Here is a 26,496-nt window from a genome sequence, read left to right as displayed (position 1 = left end):
TTCTACCAAGAACAACTTATATGCTCAGAAAACTATTAGTGTCACTGCTAAACTTAATACTTGTTTCTTTTATGTCATCCATCTTGAAAAATACTGCAGTGGCCAAGTATCTTTACCAAACCAAAACGAACATGAAAATCAGTGCTATATGTTCTAAGTACACGTTACAGTCATAGTAGATGGTGTGTCACATGGTATGGTGCTCCTTGTACTGTACATCACAATGTTACCTCCGTCTTATGTGTACAATGTTATAATTACCCACAAAAATTGGAATAATACTTCAGATATTCCACCGAACTCTGTAACCAAGTTCATAACACCACCAATATCCGCAACACAATTAGTTTATTTCTTTAAAGCTTTCTAACCATCAATATTTCTCTTTCCATTTCATTTAATTAACAACTGCTTAACTGATATGAGCCATTACTTCCACATCATCTTCAGAGGTTTCAGTTTTCTCAAAAAAATCAAACTTATACTATGCACCAGTATGAAGAACATATTTATTCATCTTTATTCTTTCTGACCTTGATAACACACTACAAAGCAGTATCTGTCCATGAATCCCAAGTGGCCAAGTTATTTGCCTCAGCAGCATTTCTTTCTTCTTCTTTTTCCATACATAACTTGTTATCAGGACATTATGAAAGATTTTGCTTCCAGGGGATATATTACATTCCTGCTGTCTTCTGTGTTTCCGAACAGTGAAGCTTTCATGTACACACACAGTTTCCAACTCAGGACCAATAATTTAATATTCAAGCACTCGTCTGCCTTCTTATAAGGGAGCTGCCAGTAGACTAAGAGAACTTCTCATTCTGACCTTTCTTCAATGCCAGAGTAAGAGCTTATCTTAAAAATCTTAACACTGGCAGGAGATAACCTGGCATCTATTGATTAGAAAATAATAATCTTAAAGATTGACATAAGAGAAATAATCATCAGTCTGTGATTGCAGCAAACAATGGAGGTTAGTGTGTCTGCCTTAAAGTGAAGACAATTGGGTATCAATTCAATGTTTGTTAATAACAGTATAAACCAGAAATATTTCATTACTTAAGAACTAGAAAACTTTCATTCAGTACCGGGAATGTATTTTCTCTGAAGATTGAAGTTCGACTTTGCCCCTGAGATTGGGACAAATAGCTCATCCTGGAATTACTTCTTGGGCCACGGCGACTCTGAATAGATGCACTGCTTCCCATGTTACTTCCTGAAATAAAGAGAAAATTAGCAAATTATATTTTACATACTACATTAACATGACTAGCATGAAATTTCTTGTGTATGTGTGTAAAAATTGTTATTTTTAACATAGAGTAGCTTCTATGAAAATTGTTATCAGTTATACTTTACTTTGATCCTTGTGACTTCTCACCAATTTTAGCGACTTTTTGTGTTTCGCTATCGTCGACTCCCTCAGATTTCATCTAGTTTGCCCCTTTTGCATCCATTCTATCCTTTTCATATATTTTCACACGTATTTGGGTATATTTTTGCGAAATTTTTCGGATGTTTTTCTACATTATTTATGTAATTTTTCGCATATTTCCGCCACCATGGATCCTTGCTCCTACCACCTGCATCAATACAGAAAAGTCTCCTTATTCCTAGTCAGATCCCAGTCCCACATACTGTTCCTGCATTGTTGCTTGGTTCATGGAATCCCCCCTAATGGCCTTACCTTCAAATTACCCAACTCCTGGCTGCCACCCCTCCTTCCACAATGACCTCCTGCTCTTTAAATTCCACCAATCCATATCCCTCACCAACATAGTCCTGTAAAACCTTATCAACCAAGCCCAAACCTCCTTGCCTTACCTTCTCTCCATCCGCAAGATGCTCTTGCTATGCAATCCCAAATTTCTGGAATGCATAACACACATTGAAACTTCTGCCCCGCAGGAACTTGAGCAACATGTATGACGCCACCTCAAAAGCTCTCCATCGTGCTCACTTCCTACTCCCGCCTTGGAGTACCACTGTCCACCACCTCCACAACAACCTCCAAAACCTCCCCCATGCCCCCTCATAGCTGACAAACCCTGTCTCACAGACCTAGTACACTTACATCACCTCCAAAACTCCTTCCCACCAGCAAACAGAATCCAGAACTTAAACATACCTGCAACACAGTCATGAACCTTTCTTCCAGAAGCCTTAGCCCCATAGAAATATCAGTCCTTTCCAAAGACCTCACCTTTTGCCCCACTCCAAAATTGAATTATGCAGAACTTATTAAAGATCTTCTCTCCTTCTCCCAGTCCCTACAGTGGAAACACTTTTTTGCCATCAACTCTACAAATCAGACTCAACCAAAAACCAATGCTGAACCTTGCTTAACTCAGTTCATTACTCTATCCAACCGTGATCCACCCCCACTCCCCCAAACCACCCCCTGTTAACTTTCCTGAGTTTCTTAACCTCAAACCTTGACTCACTATCATTCCCCAAATCCCTCATCATGCAGACTAACCTTACATCCACAGAAAGAACCGCAGTCCACCATCTAAAAACTGATCCCGACATTATAATCCTACCTGTGGACAAAGGCTCCACCACTGTTGTTGTGAATTGCAAGGATTACCTGGCGGAAGGACTCCACCAACTGTCAGATACTTCCACCAACAAACCTTGCCACAGTGACCCTATTCTAGTAATCCAGCAGGCTCTCCAGTCACTAGTCAAATACTTAGGCCCATCCCAGAACCTCACCCCGGAGTCCATCTCTCTACTCACCACTACCACTCCCCACACTCCTACCTTCTATATGTTTCCTAAAATCCATAAACCTAACCACCCAGGACGCCCCCTTGTGGCTGGTTACTGTGCCCCCACTCAGAGAATCTCTGCTCTCATAGACCAACACCTTCAACCCATTACCCGGAACCTACCCTCCTACATAAAAGATACCAATCATTTCCTCCACCAACTCTCCACAGTTCCTGTCCCTTCACCACACGGTGCCCTGCTCGTCAATAATGATGCCACCCCCCTGTACACTAACGTTCCTAACACACATGGCCTTACTGCTATTGAACACTACCTTTCCCAACGCCTGACGAATTCCAAACCAGCAACCTCCTTCCCAGTCACCATGACCAACTATATCCTCACTCACAATTACTTCTTCTTTGAAGACATTACCTACAAACAAATCTGGGGTACGGCTGTGGGGACCTGCATGGCATCATCCTATGCCAACCTATTCATTGTCCATCTAGAGGAATCCTTACATAACACCCAGAATCCTAAACCACTCACCTGTTTCACATTCACTGAGGACATCTTTGCTATCTGGATCAAAGGTGAGGTCACCCTATCCACATTCCTCCAGAACCTCAAAAACTTCTCCCTTGCTTGACCTGGTCCTACTCAACCCAACAAGCCACCTTACTAGTTGTTGACCTCCACCTTGAAGATGGCTACATCAGTATGTCCATCTGTATCAATCCTACTAACCACCAGCAATACCTCCACTTTGACAGCTGCCACCCTTTCCAAACCAAGAAGTCCCTTCTGTACAGCCAATAGACCCATGGTCATTGCATCTGCAGTGACGAGCAGTCCCTCTTGAAATATACCGAGGGTCTCTCTGAAGCCTTCACTGACCATAATTATCCTCCCATCCTTGTACAAAAACAAATCTCCTGTGCCTTATCTTTCCAGTCTCCCACCACCTCCCAAAGCCCCACCATCTGGTCACAGAAGAGCATTCCCCTCATAACTCAGTAACATCTAGGACTGAAGCAACTGAATTACATTCTCGGCCAGGGTTTTGATTACCTCTCGTCGTGACCTGAAATGAGAAATGTCCTGCCCACTATCCTTCGCATCCCTCCCACAGTGGTATTCCGCCGTCCACCGAACCTACACAATATAGTCGTCCATCATTACACAACTCCTCCTCCCAATCCCTTACCTCATGGCTCATACCCCTGTAACAGACCTAGATGCAAGACCTGTCGCATACATCCTCCCACCACCACCTACACCAGTCTGGTCACTAACATCACCTATCCCATCAAAGGCAGGGCTATCTGTGAAACCAGTCATGTGGTCTACAAGTTAAGCTGCAACCACTGTGCTGCAGTCTATGTACACATGACAACCAACAAGCTGGCTGTCTGCATGAATGGCCACCGACAAACTATGGCCAATAAACAAGTGGACCACCCTGTTGCTGAACACGCTGCCAAACATGATATCCTTCATTTCAAAGATTGCTTCACAGCCTGTGCCATATAGATCCTTCCCACCAACACCAGCTTTTCTGAATTGCACACTTGGGAACTATCCCTGCAATACATCCTACATTCCCATAACCCTCCTGGTCTCAACCTTCGTCAGTCACTGTCCTCACCCATCCAGCCCCTTCCCTGCTCCCATTCCGGCACTACACAGCCTTCATTCCACCACCACACCCAGTATTTTTTTTATTTATTTTATTTTATTTATTTCTCTCCTTTTCCGCTACTCCCCCCCCCCCCTTTTCCCCACCTCTCCCCTGGCCGCCGTGCAACCTGCAGCACTTTACTGTCCACCAACCCCACCACACTATCCCTCCCCCTCCCCACCCCAGCCTCCTCCTTTCCCCCACCCAGTCGCCACTCTCACCATCATGCACTGGTCCTGCTGCTCGCAGTGTGGTTTTAGTTGCCTGAGACTACAGTCGTGTGTGAGAGTGGTGTGTGTGTGTGTGTGTGTGTGTGTGTGTGTGTGTGTGTGTGTGTGTGTGTGTGTGTGTGTGCGCACGCACGCGCGCGTGCACCCACACACGTGTGCTCATGCGGGTGTATTGTTGACAAAGGCTATTGGACGAAAGCTTTAAGTGTGAAAATCTTTTTGTTGTGCCTATCTGCGACTCAGCATCTCCGCTATATGGTGAGTAACAACTCTCCTTCTCACAATATCTCCAAGATATTTCATTGGCAATAAATGAAGACTGTACTAAATTTAACATCCCTAGTTTACAACTAAATATGAATACAAGCAATATGAGCATATTAAAGATTGATTTACACCATCAAGTATTGATAAGATTTTATTCTGGTACGCTACCATCAAAATTCCATAGAGCTACATCATACTACATACAACTGAATAAAATACCGAATAAATGAAAAGACCTGGTAGAATGCAAATAATTTAAGAGTAAAGGTAACAACTGGCCCAACAGTAGAGTCATTGAAAATACATTAAAGAAAGGCTAGCTTTTAGATTAATCTAACACACACACACACACACACACACACACACACACACACACACACACACACAATCACACAGACACCCATACATACCCCCCTGCGGCTGCAGCAAGACTGACTAATGATTATCAATAGCAATTGCCTAGCAAAATGGAAGAGGGGATGAGGTAGGGATGGATGCACAAAACCATGAGGGGGAGATGGGATAGTGAGAGACATTCTTTTCAACAGATGACTTGGCAGTTACACAACAAGAAAGTAGCTCAGAGGGTACAGCATATAAGAGGTACCTTCCTCCCTTATTCTCCCCTCACTTCCCCTTTTCCCTCTCTCTTTAACTATTATGTGCTCCCTCCTCTGTACTCCTTTCATCTTGTTGTGCAGCCATTGAGTCATCCGTCAAGAAACCTGCCTCTCACTATCCTGCAGCACCTCCTCACCTCATGCATCTTTCCCTACCCCCTTCCCATTTCCATCTGCCCAGGCAACTGCTATCGATAATCAACAGTCAGTTTCACCATTGTCATGGGTGTGTACTTTTGGGTGTCTGTGTGTGTGAATGTATGTACTTCTACTAGAGAAAGAGCAAGAACTTGAAAGCTATTTATTCACCTATAGGTGAGGATTTAATTAGATTTATTACAAATTTAATAACTTGAAGGCATCTCCCACAGTTAAAAATTATAACAGGTAACTACCAGGTGTACCGGTACGAAATGAGCGTTAAGATACAAATGTGTTGATAGGGAACATTTGTTGTAAACGAGCTTTAATTTCGTTTTGTTTGGTTGGTATGACATCTGTCAAAGAAATTTAGTATACATCAAGTCATGGAACAAACATCATATGTTTTCATCATGTTAACAATGTTGAATTTTGTACCAGAAAGTGATGATTTGCGGAAAGCATTAAATTTTTTGTTTTCATTTGAAAAAATCTGCTGCAGAGTCGCATTGAATGCTTGTCAAGGCATATGGTGATCATGCTCTATCAGAAGCAACATGTTCAAGATGGTTTCAACTGTTCAGAAATGATGATTTTGACGTAAAAAATGAATAAAGTGGAAGACCACCAAAAAAGTTCAAAGATGCTGAATTGCAAGCAATAATGGACGAAGATGATACTTTGAGTCAGAAGCAAATGGCAACAATGCTAAATGTTGCACAACAAACAATTTCTGACCGTTTGAAAGCTATGGGAAAGATCCAAAAGTGTGGAAAATGGGTGCCACATGAATTGAATGAAAGACAGATGAAAAACCAAAAAACTATTTGTCAAATTTTGCTTCAAAGACATGAAAGAAAATCAATTTTGCATCGAATTCTTACTGGCAATGAAAAATGGATTTATTTTAAGAATCCTAAATGGGAAAAATCATGGGTTAATCTGGGACAACCATCAACATCGACTGCAAAACCAGATCGATTCGGCAAGAAGACAATGGCCTGTGTTTGGTGGGATCAGAAAGGTGTGGTGTACCGTGAGCTTCTAAAACCCGGTGAAACTGTGAATACTAATCGCTACAGACAACAAATGATCAATTTGACCTACGCATTGATCAATAAAAGACCAGAATGGGCCAGAAGACATGGCAAAGTAATTTTTTTACACGACAATGCACCTGCACACAAAGCAAAACTGGTTCAGGATACAATCAAAACACTTGGCTGGGAGCTGCTAGCCCACCCGCCATATTCACCAGACTTGGCCCCTTCCGACTACCATTTGTTTTCATCAGTGGGACACGAATTGGCTGAGGAACACTTCGATTCCTACGAAGAAGTCGAAAATTGGGTGTCTGATTGGTTTGCTTCAAAAGATGAACATTTCTATTAGCGTGGTGTCCACAAATTGCCAGAAAGGTGGTCAAAATGTATAGAAAGCAACGGTCAGTACTTTGAATAAAATGTTTTTACTTTTCAATTCAAAATTAGTGTTTCATTTTCACAAAAAAAAAAAAAAAAAAAAAAAAAAAAAAAAAAAAAAAAAAAAAAAAAAAAAAACACGCACCCTCATTTCATACCAGTACACCTGGTATGTACAGCACTAGCCTCTATCAGTAAGATGCACATACAGTTCTGTATAGTAAAAATTAATACTATATCTATGAAAATAGTCAATGAACAAGTAGTATTTATAATACATATGGAGAAAATTAACTTGTTGGATAGCATCAGCAGATGGGTACCTCTTGAATGGTGTAAAATGCCAGGAATCAGTAGGTTCCTCCTTCTGGCAAAAATATGGAATGGATATAAGGAAAACAGACTAATACAGCTTAAAATATAGGAAAGTCAATAAACTCTTCAGAGTTTGCTAGATGCATCATTTTGAATAAAACACTCAAGCTTTGATGACTGTTTCCACCATAGTCACCAGAAGTAAAAACCACTGACTGCTGAGGCTGGCATGGTGTTCTGCTTATACGTACAAGACTACAATATTTGGAAATAGTCAAAGAGGGCTGATGAGACACATGCATGGAAGGCAAGTTGCATAGCTCACAGCAGCTTCAGTTCACTGCAAGACCAACGACATCATGTGGCACAAGGAGCCAGTTCCATGTTTAAAACAGCCACTCATGCCATACTAAGTGTCTCTGCTAAAACTGCTGCCGTTTATTCTAACCTTGGACACCTGCTTTACTCGTACTACAGAAACCCAGCACAACAATGCAAGAGTCAAGACCTTTTCTTTTCAAATTGTATTTTATTTTGGTTTTCCAGTCAATATGGCCAACTTCTCAAGTTTCCTTTGTTTAATATTTTGCTTGTGGTTTGTACAATGCTCTACAACAGTGCAAATTGTTTGACCTATACAGATACTGCTACATTCGCAGGGGACACTGCACACACCGACCATGCTAAGTCCCATGTCATCTTTAACAGGGCCTAACATATACCTTGTATCTTGGGAGCAGACCAAAACACTGGTCTCAGCCCATGTGTCTACAGCACACATCCTAACTTGCTACTCGTTGCCCCACAGTATGGCAGGAATGCAGCCAGTTGGCCTCTTCTGGCACCAGAAAGCATTTGTAATATCTCTCATGCTGTAAAGGTTATTTCTGAATATGTGTTTCAAGTGCTGCAATTTGGACTGTTAGGTGGTCATCATTAGGAATAATTTTTGGTCCGTGTACTAACATGTTCCGGGCTGTTTACTTGTGTACATGGTGAAAAATACTGGCGTTTTTAAGAACCAATTGGTGTATTGGTTTCCTGTACATTGCATGACCAAGCTGATCTGCTGCCTTCCACTCGACTCAAACATCTATTAACAGTAGTTTGCTATCCTTCTCCATCTCGACGGTAAATTCAATGTTGAGATGGACACTGTTGATGTGATCAATGAACTGCTGCAGTGCCTTTTCACTGTGAGGCCAGATAAGGGAGGTGTCATCAGCGTACTGTAGGGAGCAAGAGTCAGAGTTCAGAGCCCACTCCTTAAAGTACTCCACAAGGAAATTTGTGAGTCCCGAAGACAGTGGTGATGCCATCTCATAATATTCACCAGGGTACAAGAATTATGTTGTTGTATGGCTTGATGGAACAACTTGATGATCCTAGCTGGAAACTGTTGGGCAAAATATCCAGTGTGTCTTGCACTGACACTCTTATGAAAAATGACACTACGTCTGGACTAACCATTATGTTGTTTTGAACTAACTACATTTTCTTGAGTCTCTTAACACATGTCTGCAAGTTAACAATGTGGTGTTAACAATATCCCAGTTTGGGTGTTGATGACCCTGCAAGATGTTTTGCCAGGTGGATGAACTGGCTGCACTAAGAGAGAGCCTAAGAGAGACATCTTCCTTGCGTATATTTGGTAGCCTAATCTTAGGCCCATTGTTAGTGCAATCAGTTCGTCCACCTAGAGGTGGCAGGGTTATTAGCATCCACACTGAGACATTGTGAACACCACATTGTTACCTCGCAGACATCTGTTTGATACTCCTGAATATGAAGATAGGCCAAAATGACATAATGGTTAGTCCGGATGTAGTGTTACTTTTATCAGGGGTGCCAGTACAAGCCACAATGGATCTTTTGGCCCGTCAGTTTCCATCTGAGATCAACGTGAATGTACTTCTTGTACCGCAATGAATACTATCAGATGACTGATGGCACAACGATGACATCACCACTGTCTCCAGCAGCTCCAAATTTCTTTGTGGAGCACTTTGAGGGGCAGAGCCTGAGCTCTGGAGTGTGCATCTGTCTTGCTTCCTATGGTTAAGGTGATGATGCCTTCCCGATATGGTCCCGTGGTGAAAATGCAGTGCAGCAGTTCAGTTCATAGATCACATGAATATTGTCCATCCCAACATTAAATTACTACTGAATTGGAGAACAATGGCAAGCTACTGTTGTTGGAAGGTTTAGCTGAGCAGAAGCCAGGCTTGGTCATTCAGTACTTTAATATCAATAGTTTTCATCATTTTCACCAACCTGTGCGCGAAAAATCAGTCCTGAATATGTTAGTACACTGGGCGAAGATCATTTCTGATGATTAATACCTACATTCTGAACTGCAGCACTTGAGACACATGTTCAGAGAGAATGGGTACAGAAAGGGAGTCATTGCAGATGCCTGCAGGTGCTATTGATGAAGGGCGCCTTCTGAATTGGCAGAAGAGGCCAGGCCAGCTGCATTCTTGCCACACTGTGGAGCAACAAGCAGCATGTTAGGACATATGCTGCAGAGATATGTACCAAGAACAGTATTCTGGTCCACCCTCAAGATACAAGATATGTTACACTCTGTTAAGATGACATAGATCTTTGAGTGCCTGGTGTTTATGGTGCCTCTTACAAATGTGACATCTTTACAGGTCAGCCAGTGATACTGTTGTGGAGTATTGTATGGAGCACAAGTGACATTTTAAACAAAGGGAGCTTGAGAGGTAAGCCATAGCTGAGATTAGGATTCTTTTTTTAGGGAGGTAGCTGAGATTAAACAGCAACAATTTACCAGAGACCAGCTGTACACACAGGGCATGGGAGGTGGGCTTCACATGTCTAGAGAAATAAAAAATGAATGCTTGATGCTGGTAGTGGGGTTGTGAGCACTCAGTTTCAAATATACACTCCTGGAAATGGAAAAAAGAACACATTGACACCGGTGTGTCTGACCCACCATACTTGCTCCGGACACTGCGAGAGGGCTGTACAAGCAATGATCACACGCACGGCACAGCGGACACACCAGGAACCGCGGTGTTGGCCGTCGAATGGCGCTAGCTGCGCAGCATTTGTGCACCGCCGCCGTCAGTGTCAGCCAGTTTGCCGTGGCATACGGAGCTCCATCGCAGTCTTTAACACTGGTAGCATGCTGCGACAGCGTGGACGTGAACCGTATGTGCAGTTGACAGACTTTGAGCGAGGGCGTATAGTGGGCATGCGGGAGGCCGGGTGGACGTACCGCCGAATTGCTCAACACGTGGGGCGTGAGGTCTCCACAGTACATCGATGTTGTCGCCAGTGGTCGGCGGAAGGTGCACGTGCCCGTCGACCTGGGACCGGACCGCAGCGACGCACGGATGCACGCCAAGACCGTAGGATCCTACGCAGTGCCGTAGGGGACCGCACCGCCACTTCCCAGCAAATTAGGGACACTGTTGCTCCTGGGGTATCGGCGAGGACCATTCGCAACCGTCTCCATGAAGCTGGGCTACGGTCCCGCACACCGTTAGGCCGTCTTCCGCTCACGCCCCAACATCGTGCAGCCCGCCTTTAGTGGTGTCGCGACAGGCGTGAATGGAGGGACGAATGGAGACGTGTCGTCTTCAGCGAAGAGAGTCGCTTCTGCCTTGGTGCCAATGATGGTCGTATGCGTGTTTGGCGCCGTGCAGGTGAGCGCCACAATCAGGACTGCATATGACCGAGGCACACAGGGCCAACACCCGGCATCATGGTGTGGGGAGCGATCTCCTACACTGGCCGTACACCACTGGTGATCGTCGAGGGGACACTGAATATTGCACGGTACATCCAAACCGTCATCGAACCCATCGTTCTACCATTCCTAGACCGGCAAGGGAACTTGCTGTTCCAACAGGACAATGCACGTCCGCATGTATCCCGTGCCACCCAACGTGCTCTAGAAGGTGTAAGTCAACTACCCTGGCCAGCAAGATCTCCGGATCTGTCCCCCATTGAGCATGTTTGGGACTGGATGAAGCGTCGTCTCACGCGGTCTGCACGCCCAGCACGAACGCTGGTCCAACTGAGGCGCCAGGTGGAAATGGCATGGCAAGCCGTTCCACAGGACTACATCCAGCATCTCTACGATCGTCTCCATGGGAGAATAGCAGCCTGCATTGCTGCGAAAGGTGGATATACACTGTACTAGTGCCGACATTGTGCATGCTCTGTTGCCTGTGTCTATGTGCCTGTGGTTCTGTCAGTGTGATCATGTGATGTATCTGACCCCAGGAATGTGTCAATAAAGTTTCCCCTTCCTGGGACAATGAATTCACGGTGTTCTTATTTCAATTTCCAGGAGTGTACAATGGCCCCTCATGTCTCCTGATGCGATTGGCCTTGTGGCGGACCAGAGGGCTTGTGAGCTGTGCAACTTATCTTTCATGTATCACTTTGTTCCTATCTGATTGGCCCCAAACTCTGCAATTGTGATCATATAAGCAGAACAGTGTGTCATCCCCAGTAAACAGTGGTTTATTACTTCTGATGAGACTGGAAGAAATAGCTGTTGAAACTCAATTATTTTATGCAAAATGATGCAGCCTGTAAACCGGAAAAAGAGTATTCAGGCATGCCACAGCAAAAGACTCTGAGGACACATATTGGAAAGTGACCCACGTCCCCTGGTCCAGGAAGACTAACCAGACACGATGAGAGTGAAAAATGGATTGTTGGCACTAGAAAAATTTTGAAGACATGGTTGAGAGAAGAGTGGGAAAGTCAAAGATGAGTGGATATATGTCGTAAACAAGCCAAAACGGGGGAAAAACTAAATGCATATAAAATAGTTAAGTAGGAAAAAACAAATGAAAATGAAGGACTACGAAAATAAATAACATGGGAAGAAAAAAGAACAAGACCTGTAAATTGATTGCAGGTGGATGGTGACAATCAAGCACATATTGTAGAGCAAGTTACCGTACTGTAAAGTTTCGAAAGGATCCAGATGAGACATAAGGTAAAACAGGCTGCAAGATAGTAACTAGTTTGCCCTTTCATTTTTATCAACAACGTGGAGTTTTCAAAACAGCATAAAAAGCTGGAAAGTGATTGCATAAAAGTTGATGTGTGATACAAGTTGTTTCCATTTGATACGAAAGCTCTAGCCAGTAGTTGGGAGATAGTATGGTTATTATAAGGAGCATCTTACAAAAGGAGCGGTCACAGAGATCAGTATTAATCTTCTTCCAAATTTCTTTATTGCTTACTCTCCCTCACTTGATTTTTCTATTTTACATCAACATCTACATATATACTCTGCAAGCATTGTATAGTGTGTGGCGGACGGTACCCTGTACCACTATACTACCTTCCCTGCTCTGCTCACAGATAGAGCGAGGGAAAAATGTGACGCCATATCAGCTATAATTTCTCATATCTTATCTTCATGGGCCTTACACAAAATATATGTTGGCAGAAGAGGGTTTGTTCTGCAGTCAGCTTCAAATGCTGGTTCTCTAAATTTTTTCAAGTGTTCCTCGAAAAGAATATTGCTTTCACTCCAGGAATTCCCATTTGAGTTCTCAGAGCATTTCTGTAACACTTGAGTGTTGTTTGAACCTAAAGGCAACAAATTTAGCAGCCTGCCTCTGAATTGCTTCAGCATCTTCCTTTAATCTGATCTGAAGCAGGTCCCAAATACTTGAGCAGTACTCAAGAACAGATCACACTAGCATCCTATACGCGATCTCCTTTACAGATGAACCACACTTTCCTAAAATATTCTCAAGACACCAAAGTCAACCATTCACTTCCCCTACCACAATCCTCTCATGCTTGTTCCATTTCATATCACATTGCAACATTACATCCTGTTATTTAAATGACATTTCAAGCAGGACACAACTAATTCTGTATCCGAACATTAACACATTAACTTATGTTTTTCTACATTTAGAGACAGCTGCCATTCATAACACGATCTAGGAATTTTGTCTAAGTTATCTTTATCATCCTACAGACACCTTCCCATACACCACAGTATCATCAGTAAACAACTGTAGTTTGCTGCCCACCCTATCCGCCAGATCATTTATGTATATAAAAAACAACAATGGTCCTATCACACTTCCCTGATGTTCTTCTGGCAATACCCATGTCTCTGATGAACATTCACCACCGAGGACAACATACTGTTTTCTCTTACTTATGAGGTCCTCAAACCACTCACATATCAGGGAACCTATTCCGTATAGTTGTACCTTTGTTGACAATTTCCAGTGCAGTAGCATGTCAAGAGTTTTTTGGAAATCTATAAAGATGGAATGAGCCTGTTGCCCTTCATTCATAGTTTGCAGTATGTCACATGAGGAAGGAGCAAGCTGGGTTTCACATGAGCCGTGCTTTCTAAAACCACGCTGATTCATGGACATAAGCTTTTTAATCTTCATACATCCATATTTAAATTGGATGATGGTGGGACATCAGCTGGTATAATTTTTATTAAAACTGAAACTCCTCTAGCTGTACTTAAGATGTCATATTTATTTGGCTACTAGTTTCGACGTTGCGTCAACGCAGTATTCAGGCGCGTTCACTTTGATGATATCAATTGTGTGTGGCTGAGTACTAGAAATCCGCGGTGAGACCAATACGTAACTTTGAGTTACTGCCCGCCATCCATGTGGTCTCACCGCGGACTTCTAGTACTCAGCCACACACAATTGATATCATCAAAGTGTACGGGCTTGAAGATGGCGTTGACGTAATGTTGAAATTAGTAGCTAAATAAATAAGAAATCTTAAGTACAGCTGGAGGAGTTTAATTTTTAATAAAAGCTTTTTGGTCTCAAGGTAATTTGTTATATTCAAAACATGTTACGGATACTGGTCTATCTTTCTTATATACAGAAGTCATCTGTACTTTTTTCCAGTTGCTTGGGACTTTGCACTAACTAAAGGGCCAACGCCATAACATACTCTTTGTAAAACTGAATTTGGGTTCCATTCAGACCTGGCAACTTATCTGTTTTCAACCTTTTCAGTCGTTTCTCTATGCCAGGGATGTTTATTGCTATGTAGCCCTTTCAGGACTTTGTGCAATAGTCAAACAATGGTATGTTTGTACAATTCTCATGCATAAATGATTTCTTAAATGCAGAATTTAAAACTGCGGCTTCCATTTTGCTGTCTTCAACTGCAGCACCAGACCAGTCAATGAGTGACTGGATGGAAGCCTTAGACCCGCTTAACGATTTTACGTAGGACCACTTTTCTCGGGTTCTCAGTCAGATCTTTTGACAATGTATAACCCTGCTAGATGGTGAATGCTTCACACATAGACCTTTTCATAGGTACACAAATTTTTACTAATTTTTGCCTGTTGTCATCTGCACATTCTCCTCTAAACTGGGAATGCAACAGCTTTTCCTTCTTCTGCATTTGCCGAACTTTGTTGCTAAACTACAGTAGGTCTTTTCCATCCTTAATCCACTTACTAGACGCATACTTGTCCAGAACATGATTTACAATCTATTTAAACTTTGCCCGTATTCCTCTGCGGCCATCATAATGGAACTAAATTACTGCAATTCATTTTCTATACAAGATGCTAACAACTGCTCGTCTAGGCTTTGTAGCAGAAACAGTCTTTTCGACTGATTTATTAACTCTCATAACCATAGTCTCTATGGTGACAGCATGATCACTAACCCCCATCTCTATACAGACACTACAATAAGGTCTGACCTATCTGTAGCCAAAGGTCTAAGATATTTCCATTGTGTGTAAGCTGCCAAACTAGCTCCTCAAGATAGTTTCCAGAAAATGTGTTCATAAGGACTTCACATGACTGTCTGTCTGCCCCCCCCCCCCTCCCCCGTACTGAATCCACAGACATCCAATCTATACTCGGTAGATCAAAATCAGCTCCCACTTGTATTGCATGGTCAATGTCTTTATATGCTGCTGACCATGAACTTTTTTCAAATGACGTAGAACTTTCACTGCACAATCAGGTAGCCAGTAAAAACATCCATTAATTAACTTGGTTTCATACAGACCTCTTATACATGAATATGTATCTTCACTGTCACACTCAATCTCAACCTCAACAGAGAGAATGGTTTTGTTAATTGCGATGAACATGCCTGCCGTGATAAACGTTCAACGAGTCACCAAATATCCAGAGCTCTCTACCTCAGGTTTTAGCCAGCTCTCAGTCCCAAGAATAATTTGAGCATAAGAACTTACCTGGACAGCAGTAAATTCGGGAACTTTGTTACAGATACTTCGAAAATTGACTGATAAAATTTTGACAGTCAAAATATCTTTACTTTGAATGCAACAGCTTTTCCTTCTTCTGCATTTGCCGAACTTCGTTGCTAAACTACAGTAGGTCTTTTCCATCCTTAATCCACTTACTAGACGCATACTTGTCCAGAACATGATTTACAATCTATTTAAACTTTGCCCGTATTCCTCTGCGGCCATCATAATGGAACTAAATTACTGCAATTCATTGTCTATACAAGATGCGTATCACATGGTTAGAGTTCATCAGAGTACCTCTACTGCCTAGACTAAAAACCCCCATGTGCACACCACAAACATACTCTGCTGCCTGAGTAGCTGCTTCCTTTGTGCAGTGCACCTCTTACCTATTAAGGTGAGTCCTACAATTTCCCACCCAATAACACAGATCTATAAACCTACAGGCAAGACCATCACAGTGTCGACGAATCCTTTGGTTGAGACCATCCACTTGGCCCCAAACTAAAGGACCCTGATCAACTCTGGGAATAATGCTGCAGATTGCAAGCTCATCTTGCACCCTGCACATGAGGCCAGTAGCCTTCACCACCTCTGCCAGCAGCAGAGCCCATGGGCTAAAGAAGTGACACCTGAGTTGCTCTATGTGACACACCACATTCTCCACCACCATTATACCCTGAGGCAGCAGCCTGAAGGCTGCTGACCACAGCCAAAATCACATTCAACTGCTCGCAAACTGTGGCCAGCTCCTCTTGAGTCTGCACACAATACACACACATCCTGCCCATTCTAGCAAGACTAAGTGAAAAAGTAAATTATAAAACCTGAGAGATACCTAGATATGCAACTTGTAACCTTCTTGATATGTCACCAATGGACACTGATATCTTAATTAACTGTGTAGCTGGCAGTTCAGTAGAAATGACAACTGGGCTACAGACTGTCTGAATTTACACTTGCAAAATCTGAGACTAAAGCTCTTCAATACAAAAACTTGCACGAAATTTAAGCACTATATACTACTAATAAAACTTGGAAAAAGCTAAACACATAACCTGCTGCCCTGGAGATGTGTCACAGGTGACAGACGGGGCACAGTGTCTTTCTGTTTTTCTCTTGTATGGAGGTTGCCAACATAAGACTTGTTTGGCCACCATTCATCCCCTAATCTCATCACAAGCCCCTACCATTTTAAAATTTCAGCCACACACCACAGTTAAATTTTCATCTTCTTTAGTAAACTAAATAATTTCTTTTGTCTCATTGCACATTTCTTCTATTTCTTCATCATATATGTAGCTACTAGGCATAGTAAGTACCTGTATTCTTATTTCTCATTCATTACTGCACTGTTCCCGAGTTACCCCTCTCTAATTTTGTGTTGTTAACCCTGAGTATCTGTGAGAAAGCCAGTCAAAATCTGTAGTTCCTGAAGAGGGGCAGCAGCTTTTTCAGCAGGAGCAACAATTGAGATGATTGACTGATCTGGTCTTAAAAACATGTAGCCAACATGACTGCTGTATTAGTACCACAAATGACTGAAAACAAGAGAAAACTACAGCCGCTGTTCTTCTTGAGGCCAAGTACCTCTATTATGTGTTTAATGATGATGGCATCACCTTAGATAAAACATTCTGAAGGTAAAGTAGTGCCCCATTTAGACTGGATCCATTAGTTGGGTAGGCAGGTTAGGAAATTTAAAAAGAGAGACGGGTAAGGTGAAGTTAGGAACAGTAGAAATTAGTGAAGAGTGATGACAGGAAGGTAATACATCCAGACAGGTGATTTCAGGGTAATAAATACAAAATGAAATAAGGGTAATACAGGAGTAGGTGTGGCAATGAATAAGAAGCTGAGTATGTGCTATGTGATTACACATGTCATACACACATGAAGCCAATATCCACTACAATATTACATGTTTACATGCCTACTTGCTCCGCAAATGATGAAGTGATTAAAACACTATATTATGGGATAAAGGAAGTTATTTGGATAATCAAGGGAAATTAAAATTTAATTGTGATAGGAGCATAGAATAAAACCGTAGGAAAATGAACAGAAAAAAAAAAAAAAAAAAAAAAATAGTAGGAGAACACGGAGTGGATGAAAGAAATGGAAGAGGGAGCATTGTGGCAGAGTTTTATACAAGGCGTAGATTAATCATCAATAATACTTGGTTCACGAACCATAAAGAAGCATGTACATGTTGAACAGAATTGGATACACCACAAAATTTCAGACAGAGAATTCATAACCAGTTTTAAACAGCCAAAGTATTTCTGAGGGCAAGCTAAGGATGAGAAAGGGCAGTTGAAAGAATGGATAGTTCTTGAAAAGAGATAAGACAAATGCCAACAAAAATAAAAACAAAGTTAATGGAATTTAGGTGAATTACATCACATGATGCTGTGAGAATTAGATTACGAAATCAGGTAGATGGGTTTTGATATTTGGGTAGCAAAATAATTAGAATGGTTGAAGCAGAAAGGATATAAAATGCAGACAGGAAACAGCAAGAAAAGTGTTTGTGAGAAACATAAATTTGTTAATGCATACTAACACACTAATGTTACAAATGCAAAAGTAACTCTGTTATGCTTGCACAGTTAGCCTGCTGAACTGATTTTGATAAAATTTGGTATGGAGATGGCTTCAACACTAAGAAAGAACATAAGCTACTTTAGAAAGTGTGTAGTATAACATATTCACTGATCTGAAGAATATTAACATGAAATACAGAACAATAATTACTCTTTGACTGTTGAATATTATCATATTTGTGAAAATGCTTTTACTGTTTGATATGTTCTACATGGTATGGTTCAACATAATGAATAAAATGTTTATACAATCCTCTACATGTTTAATCCATGCTTCCATTCTAATATCAGTCACAAACCCATCACATTTTAGTCACTGAGCATCAAGTGTCTCTTATAACTACTTTGTTGTGCTTACATTTGCATGAACAGCTCTTTACCATGTGGTTAGTGTCATTGTATCACAAGCATAGGTTCCTCGGTTCAATTCCCAAATGGTTTTTTTCTATTCACATCTAGATGTGTATGATGTGTATGTTGTCATCACCATTTTATCATCATTGACATGCAAGTCAACAAAGTGACATCAAACAATAAGACTAGCTCCAAGCTCCCGAATTCCCAACCGGGATCTCCTGGCCAATAAAACTGTATGCACATTTCATTTGATTTTACTGATATGCGAGTGCAGCCATGGGTAACATAGAATACAATGCTTATACAATCCTCAATGTGTATTCCTTGTCAATTCAAACTTCCCTACTAATATTATAAATGCGAAAATAAAACCGATACCCATGAAATATGGTGTGAGATAACTAGAACCCTGATGCGAAAGATAGGCCATTTTGTGGAAGAGGCCTGGAGACAATGAAAGGTGTCAGATAGAGTATATAATGATATTCCTCTGTGCCAATAGATCCCACACTACAGATAATTAATACCAACCTACATAAACACAAAAAAATCCCTTCAACTCACATTAATGAACTAATGGACCTGCTTGAATTCACACTTTCACACAACTATTTTAAATTTAACAATAAAATCTACAAACAAACAGATGGTCTGGCAATGGGCTCAAATCTTTCTGGATTGCTAACAGAAATATTTATAAGTAACCTAGAAGACAAAATCCTGAATTCCAATCACCACCTCCTCAAAAATATCATCTACTACTACAGATATGAGGATGATACCATCATTTTAATCAAAGGCACTAAAGATGACATCAGTGAGTTGAATCAGTTTTTCAACAACTCCCATGAAAACATAAAATTCACAGTTGAACGCCAGAAAGATGACAGTATAAATTTCCTAGAACTTACCATTAGAATAAAGAATAACAGACATCAGTTTGAAATTTATCGGAAGCCTACCACAACACATACCACAATCCACAACTCCTCTTGCCACCCCACAGCACACAAAATGGCAGAATTCCGGTACATGATTAATAGAGCTATCCAACTACCACTTTCAGAAGATAAATGTGACCAAGAAATTGAAATAATAAAACAAACAGCTATTGAAAATGGTTATAACAGCTCCATAGTAGACACCCTAAAACACTCAATAATGGCAAAGGAATCACAACACAAAAAACAAAAGGAAAATAACATCTTCCATACAATCCCCTTTCTGGGTAACATTTCATACCAGATTGCCAATGTCTCCAAACGAAAAGGCATATGCATATCCTTTACAACAGACAACAAGATTGGACAGAAGTTACCCCACAACATCGGCACACGAAACCCACTTCATCACACAGGTGTGTACAAAATTGAATGTTTGGACTGTGACTGCTTCTACATAGGCCAGACAGGCAGATCATTTGAGATTAGGTTCAACGAACATATGGCAGCACTAAAAAACAAAAAAATATCACACATCAGCAATAGCTACCCACCTGCATGAAACAAAACACCATGTTAACAACACAAGTATTAGCATCCTACACATCCAACCAAAAGGCAGAAAACTAGACATCCTTGAAACACTCCGTTTTCAACAACTGCCTACACTCTTAAAAATGCACACACACACACACACACACACACACACACACACACCTAATATTTACCATAAATATTGACAGCTGCCAAGAATACAAGAGATTGACCTCATTCACAGATAATTCATCACACCAACAGCTTGTACCCCTTGTCAGCTTAAAACTGTATGTACATCAACTACTGGCACAAATGTATATCTATCTGCATATTTTATAGCATTAACCAATGTATTACCCCAACCTTTAGGCACCTAATATATGCAACATGCAATCTTAAGACTCCTTGCCATGTAAATGTTTTCTCTCATATAATCACTCTCTCTCTCTCTCTCTCTCTCTCTCTCTCTCTCTCTTCACACACACACACACACACACACACACACTTTTTCTCTCTCTCTCTACCTCTCCTTCTGCCTCCAGCCCCTCACCTCACATCTGTTTATTAATCCCAATCAAAGAGTGTAATGTATGTATGATTTTACTGTTGTAGCCAATATGATCATTGCAATTAAAGTCTGTAACATTTCACCTAATTGCTATCAACAAGTATGAAGTTTAAGCCATTTTAACATTTCACCTGATTTTATAAACGAGTACGAATGTTTAGCTGTTTTAACTTGTCAGAATTGGATTTATATACCACCTGAAGTACACACACATCTATTTGACACCTCAAAACAAACACCGCCAAATGCTTAAAACAATTATTCTGTAATAACGTTGTTACGATGTATATTCTTTGCACTTTGCGATTATGTCTTCTCTTCTGCTATACAAACCTTGCACCCGGCTGATTCCAGACGCCATATTTGTTTACAAATGTGGCAGTATACATGTGATGTGTTACGACAGCAAAAGGAACCTGTGACCACTGAAGGTACTCTAGTTTACTTATTTAATGTTTACCATTAGATATCAGTTTAATTTTTTGTCAAAGTAATCCTAATCCATATTCTGAAATAGTGTCTTGTTTCTCCACTAGGCAGTGCCACAAGTTCCTCAAAAAGTCGTAACACAACACACACACAAATGTAATACTTACTACTGTAAATCCACCCGATGATAGAGCTTTAAACCTTCGAAACATATCGTGGAAATAAATAAAATGGTGACTGGTAACAGTGAACTTTTTGTTTCATTTCATTTAGGAACCAGGTTTTCAATTGTAAGACATTTCCAGGGGCAGATGTGGACTCTTATCACAATTTATTGGTTATGAACTGTAGATTACAACTGAAGAAACTGCAAGAAGGTGGGAATTTAAGGAGATGGGACGTGGATAAACTTAAAGAACCAGAGGCTGTAGGGAGTTTCAGAGAGAGAATTAGGGAACGACTGACAAGAACAGGAGAAAGAGATACAGTAGAAGAAGAGTGGGTAGCTTTGAGAGACAAAATAGTGAAGGCAGCAGAGGATCAAGAAAATACAGAGTGATTCAAAAAGAATACCACAACTTTAGGAATTTAAAACTCTGCAACGACAAAAGGCAGAGCTAAGCACTATCTGCCGGCGAATTAAGGGAGCTATAAAGTTTCATTTAGTAATACATTTGTTCGCTTGAGGCGCTGTTGACTAGGCGTCAGCGTCAGTTGATGTTAAGATGGCGACCGCACAACAGAAATCTTTTTGTGTTAATGAGTACGGCAGAAGTGAATCGACGACAGTTGTTCGCGTGCATTTCGAACGAAGTATGGTGTTAAACCTCCTGATAGGTGGTGTATTAAACGTTGGTATAAACAGTTTACAGAGAATGGGTGTTTGTGCAAAGGGAAAAGTTCTGGACGGCCGAGAACGAGTGATGAAAATGTAGCACGCATCCAGCAAGCATTTGTTCGCAGCCCAGGAAAATCGACTCGCAGAGCTAGCAGAGAACTGGCTGTTCCCTCAGCTCGAACAAGAAGCACAACAATTCATATTTCAGCAGGATGGAGCGCCACCACATTGGCACTTATCTGTCCATAACTACCTGAACGTTAACTACCCGAGGCGATGGATCAGCCGCCAGGCAGCCCGTGACAGAGCACTTCATCACTGGCCTCCAAGAAGCCCTGATCTTACCCCCTGCGATTTTTTCTTATGGGTGTATGTTAAGGATATGGTGTTTCGGCCACCTCTCTCAGCCACCATTGATGATTTGAAACGAGAAATAACAGCAGCTATCCAAACTGTTACGCCTGATATGCTACAGAGAGTGTGGAACGAGTTGGAGTATCGGGTTGATATTGCTCGAGTGTCTGGAGGGGGCCATATTGAACATCTCTGAACTTGTTTTTGAGTGAAAAAAAACCTTCTTAAATACTCTTTGTAATGATGTATAACAGAAGGTTATATTATGTTTCTTTCATTAAATACACATTTTTAAAGTTGTGGTATTCTTTTTGAATCACCCTGTATAAAAATGCAGTAAATGAAGCAGGCAAAAATGAATACAAACATCTCAAAAATGAGATCGACAGGAAGTGCAAATTGGGTAAGCAGGGATGGCTACAAGACAAATGTAAGGATGTAGAGGCATATATCACTAGTTACCACATAAAGGAAAATTAACGAGACCTTAGGAGAAAAGAGAACTACTTGCATGAATATTAAGAGCTCAGGTGGAAAACCAGTTCTATGCAAAGAAGGAAAAGTAGTAGAAAGGTGGAAGGAGTATATAGAGGGTCTATACAAGGGTGATGTACTTGAGGGCAATATAATGGAAATGGAAGAGGATGAAGATGAAATGAGAGATGTGATACTGTGTGAAGAATTTGACAGAGAATTGAAAGACCTATGTCATATCTGTATATTGAGCAAGCAGTAAAGGAAACAAAAGAAAAATTTGGAGTACGAATTAAAATAAATGGAGAAGAAGTAAAAACTTTGAGGTTTGCCGATGACATTGTAATTCTGTCAGAGACAGCAAAGGACCTGGAAGAGCAGTTGAACGGAATGGTCAGTGTCTTGAAAGGAGGATATAAGATGAACATCGACAAAAGCAATATGAGGTTAACAGAAAGTAGTTGAATTAAATCAGGTGATGCTGAGGGTATTACACTAGGAAATGAGACACCTTAAGAAGTAGATGAGTTTTGCTATTTGGGAAGCAAAATAACTGATGATGGTCAAAGTAGAGAGGATATAAAATGTAGACTGGCAATTGCAAGGAAAGCGTTTCTGAAGAAGAGAAATTTGTTAACATCAAGTGTAGATTTAAGTGTCAGGAAATCTTTTCTGAAAGTATTTGTACGGAATGTAGCCATGTATGTAAGTGAAACATGGATGATAAATAGTTTGGACAAGAAGAGAAAAGAAGCTTTCGAAATGTGCTGCTACAGAAGAATGCTGAAGATTAGATGGGTAGATCACATAACTAATGAGGAGGTATTGAATAAGATTGGGGAGAAGTTTGTAGCACAACTTGACTAGAAGAGATCGGTTGGTAGGACACGTTCTGAGGCATCAAGGGATCACCAATTTAGTACTGGAGGGCAACATTGGAGGATAAAAATCGTAGAGGGAGACCAAGAGATGAATACACTAAACAGATTCAGAAGGATATAGGTTGCAGTAGGTACTGGGAGATGAAGAAGCTTGCACAGGACAGAGTGGCAAGGAGAGCTGCATCAAACCAGGTTCTGGATGGAAGACCACGACGACACCACCACCACCAACAACAACAACAACATGTTCTACACTATATGATTCAAAGTAATCAATACAATGCTTATTCAATTCTCAACAAATTTAATCCATACTTCCATACTACTATGAGTATTATTGATTATAAAGAATTCACATCTCTACTGATGAAACGATTCCGATGGTATTTGGTATAGAGACAGCATGAGCCCCAAGGAAGACAATAGGCTACTTCAGAAAGTTGTATCTTTCTGAGTATCATTAACATTTTTAAATCTGGCACATGCGAGTGGCATACAGATGACGCTGCTGCCATGTTTTGTGACTCTTAGTGTCTGTAGATTATTCCATGACAGTGCAAATCCGATGTTACTGTGCAAGTGGTTTATGGCATTGAGCTACTACACCACCAGGCATTGCTGATGAATTTTGGTGGGAATACAATAATAAAATTGTCCATTAAGCCTGAGAACCATACTTAAAACTCTTACTATTAGGCCTACAAATGTGTAATTCCAAGACAGCTCAAGTTGCAAAAGTTCCTCAAATACAGCAAACTTCAGAGCAATCTCATGTCTGCCGGAACTTGGATGTAGGACAACAGGCAGCCTTAACAGCTACAGAGATATTAGCACAGTCACAAGCCCATTGCATTTTATATGTTGAGCATCATGCACCTCTTACAGCTTCCAAGATGCTTGAAGACTCAGGAACAATGGCATCATTTAAAGGCTGTATGGCAAACAGACAGTCATACCTTTACTTGTGGAAGGTGAGAAGCTTTAGTTGAAGCTGCATTTGGCTATGATCTATTAACTTACTACGTTAATCATAAATTAGTCATCATAGAGGAATGGATCAAAAATGTAGGCACCATAATGCATGGAAATGGAAGGGAGAAACAGATAGTATTTATTGCTCTGGTGGCAAGATTCCACATCCAGTACTAAGTGACCAACAGGAACCCCTAAAAGCTAGACTTCTGCGTGACTGTAACGAACTGAGGCATTTTTAAAATATAGTTATAAAATATAATGCATGCTTTCAGATGCAGCATACAACAAAGTAACAGAAACACATTCGTTAGTACCTATGTAACGGTACTGCACACATTTTTTTTTTTTTATACTTACGTCTCTATACCACTATATTCACACAGACGTCATTAGCTTGCTTACTCATCATCACTCATTGTAACAAAACTACTAATATGCTAGCAAAGCAGTGGGTAACAGTATGTATCTAGTATAAATTTAAATGTTAGAAAGTCTTTTCTTAAGATATTTGTCTAAAGTGTAGCCTTGTACAGAAGTGAAATGCGAACAATAAATGGTTCAGACATGCAAAGAGAAAAAGTTTTTGAAATATAGTGCTACAGAAGAATGAAGATCAGATTGGTAGATCAAGTAACTAATGAGGTGGCTCAGAGCTGAATAAGGGAAAGAAGAAATTTATGGTGCATCTTTACTAAAAGGATACATCCTGAGGCATCAAGGAAAAGTCAACTTAGTAATCCAGGGAAGTCAGGGAAGTATGTGGGGATAAAAATTGTAGAGGGATACCAAGGACTAGATATACTAAGGAGGTTCAAGTGGATCTAGGCTGCAGTAATTATACAGAAATGATTATGCTTCCAAGTGATACATTAGTGGGCACAATTGCCTCAGACCCACTTTCTGACTGAAGATCACAACAAAAACATATTTTTCTCAATGAATTTTCTTATTCAAGAAATATATCGATCCAAAATAAATCATTACAAAGTAAGATGGTAAAAACTTTTAAGTGTCTAAGAAAGTAAATAAGTAAGAGAGAAGGAAAATCCACAAAATCACATTCGCAAGAATAATGTGTCACGTTCCTCAATCCAAATGACAACAACTGATTGGACAAGTAATCATCACAGACTGGATGGCTGATGGTCAAATGAAAGTTGTGTGCAATGCAGAGAAGAAGTAACGGGAGAATTAGAACAGACTGTGTGCAGGAAGGAACAGAGAGGGGAAAGAAGAAAGGGTAGGAGTTGTGGAAGGCAAATGGGGTAGAAAGAATAGTATAAATTGAGATTAGTCCTGGTATTGGAACAAACGATATGTTACAGATAGTGTTTCCACATATGCAGTTCGGTCTCTGGTCACAGTATGGTATTTCTCACTGGTGAAAAAGTACAGCTCATTTGTGGTCAAGGGAGTCTAAATTTTGGTGTAGTTTATATGTAGTCTTGATGTTTGCATACATGGGTCTGCCTTTGATAGACTATTGAACATGAGGTGATGAGCTTTCTTCAGTTAAAAACAGAATAGCAGCAGTATAAATCAACCAATCTTTTTATTCACCCATTAACAATATATGTTGTATGGATGTATCCAATTCATATCCAAAGCTAGTTAAATAAAACTTCTTACATTTAAATTACAATCTTAGTTCATTATATGTAAATAATTTTACTTTTCAGATACAGATATTCTTGAATGTTATAAAAGCTACAAAGTTTTTAAGTTAATAATGAACTCTCTTTTGGTAAAGGGCTTTTTTGTGTGTTGCTCTGTGAAAATAATCTCTCTTTCTTGTTTCCTGTTATGAACCCAGTTGTTTAAATTGATATTTCCTGCCAGGTTTCCAGAAAGCACACACATTCATAAGTGCATAAGCTAGGAAATGTTATTATTTTACATTCT

The 26,496-nt window shown here is 40.7% G+C and overlaps 1 protein-coding gene across 3 annotated transcripts in view; it reads right to left on the bottom strand.

Annotated features, from left to right (window-relative positions):
• The window catches only part of LOC124795301, a 558,174-nt gene that overhangs the window by 16,163 nt on the left and 515,515 nt on the right, over nucleotides 1-26,496 (bottom strand). For all 3 annotated transcript variants that reach the window (XM_047259263.1, XM_047259265.1, XM_047259264.1), the window contains one exon: nucleotides 1,092-1,219. In XM_047259263.1, coding sequence (XP_047115219.1) covers nucleotides 1,092-1,219 — 128 coding nt within the window. The remainder of the gene's footprint in view (nucleotides 1-1,091; nucleotides 1,220-26,496) is intronic.

This window comes from Schistocerca piceifrons, chromosome 4, assembly GCF_021461385.2.
Source record: "Schistocerca piceifrons isolate TAMUIC-IGC-003096 chromosome 4, iqSchPice1.1, whole genome shotgun sequence".
Taxonomy (NCBI): Eukaryota; Metazoa; Arthropoda; class Insecta; order Orthoptera; family Acrididae; genus Schistocerca; species Schistocerca piceifrons.
Note: the sequence above shows the minus strand (reverse complement) of the source record. Positions and strands in the feature narration are given on the sequence as shown.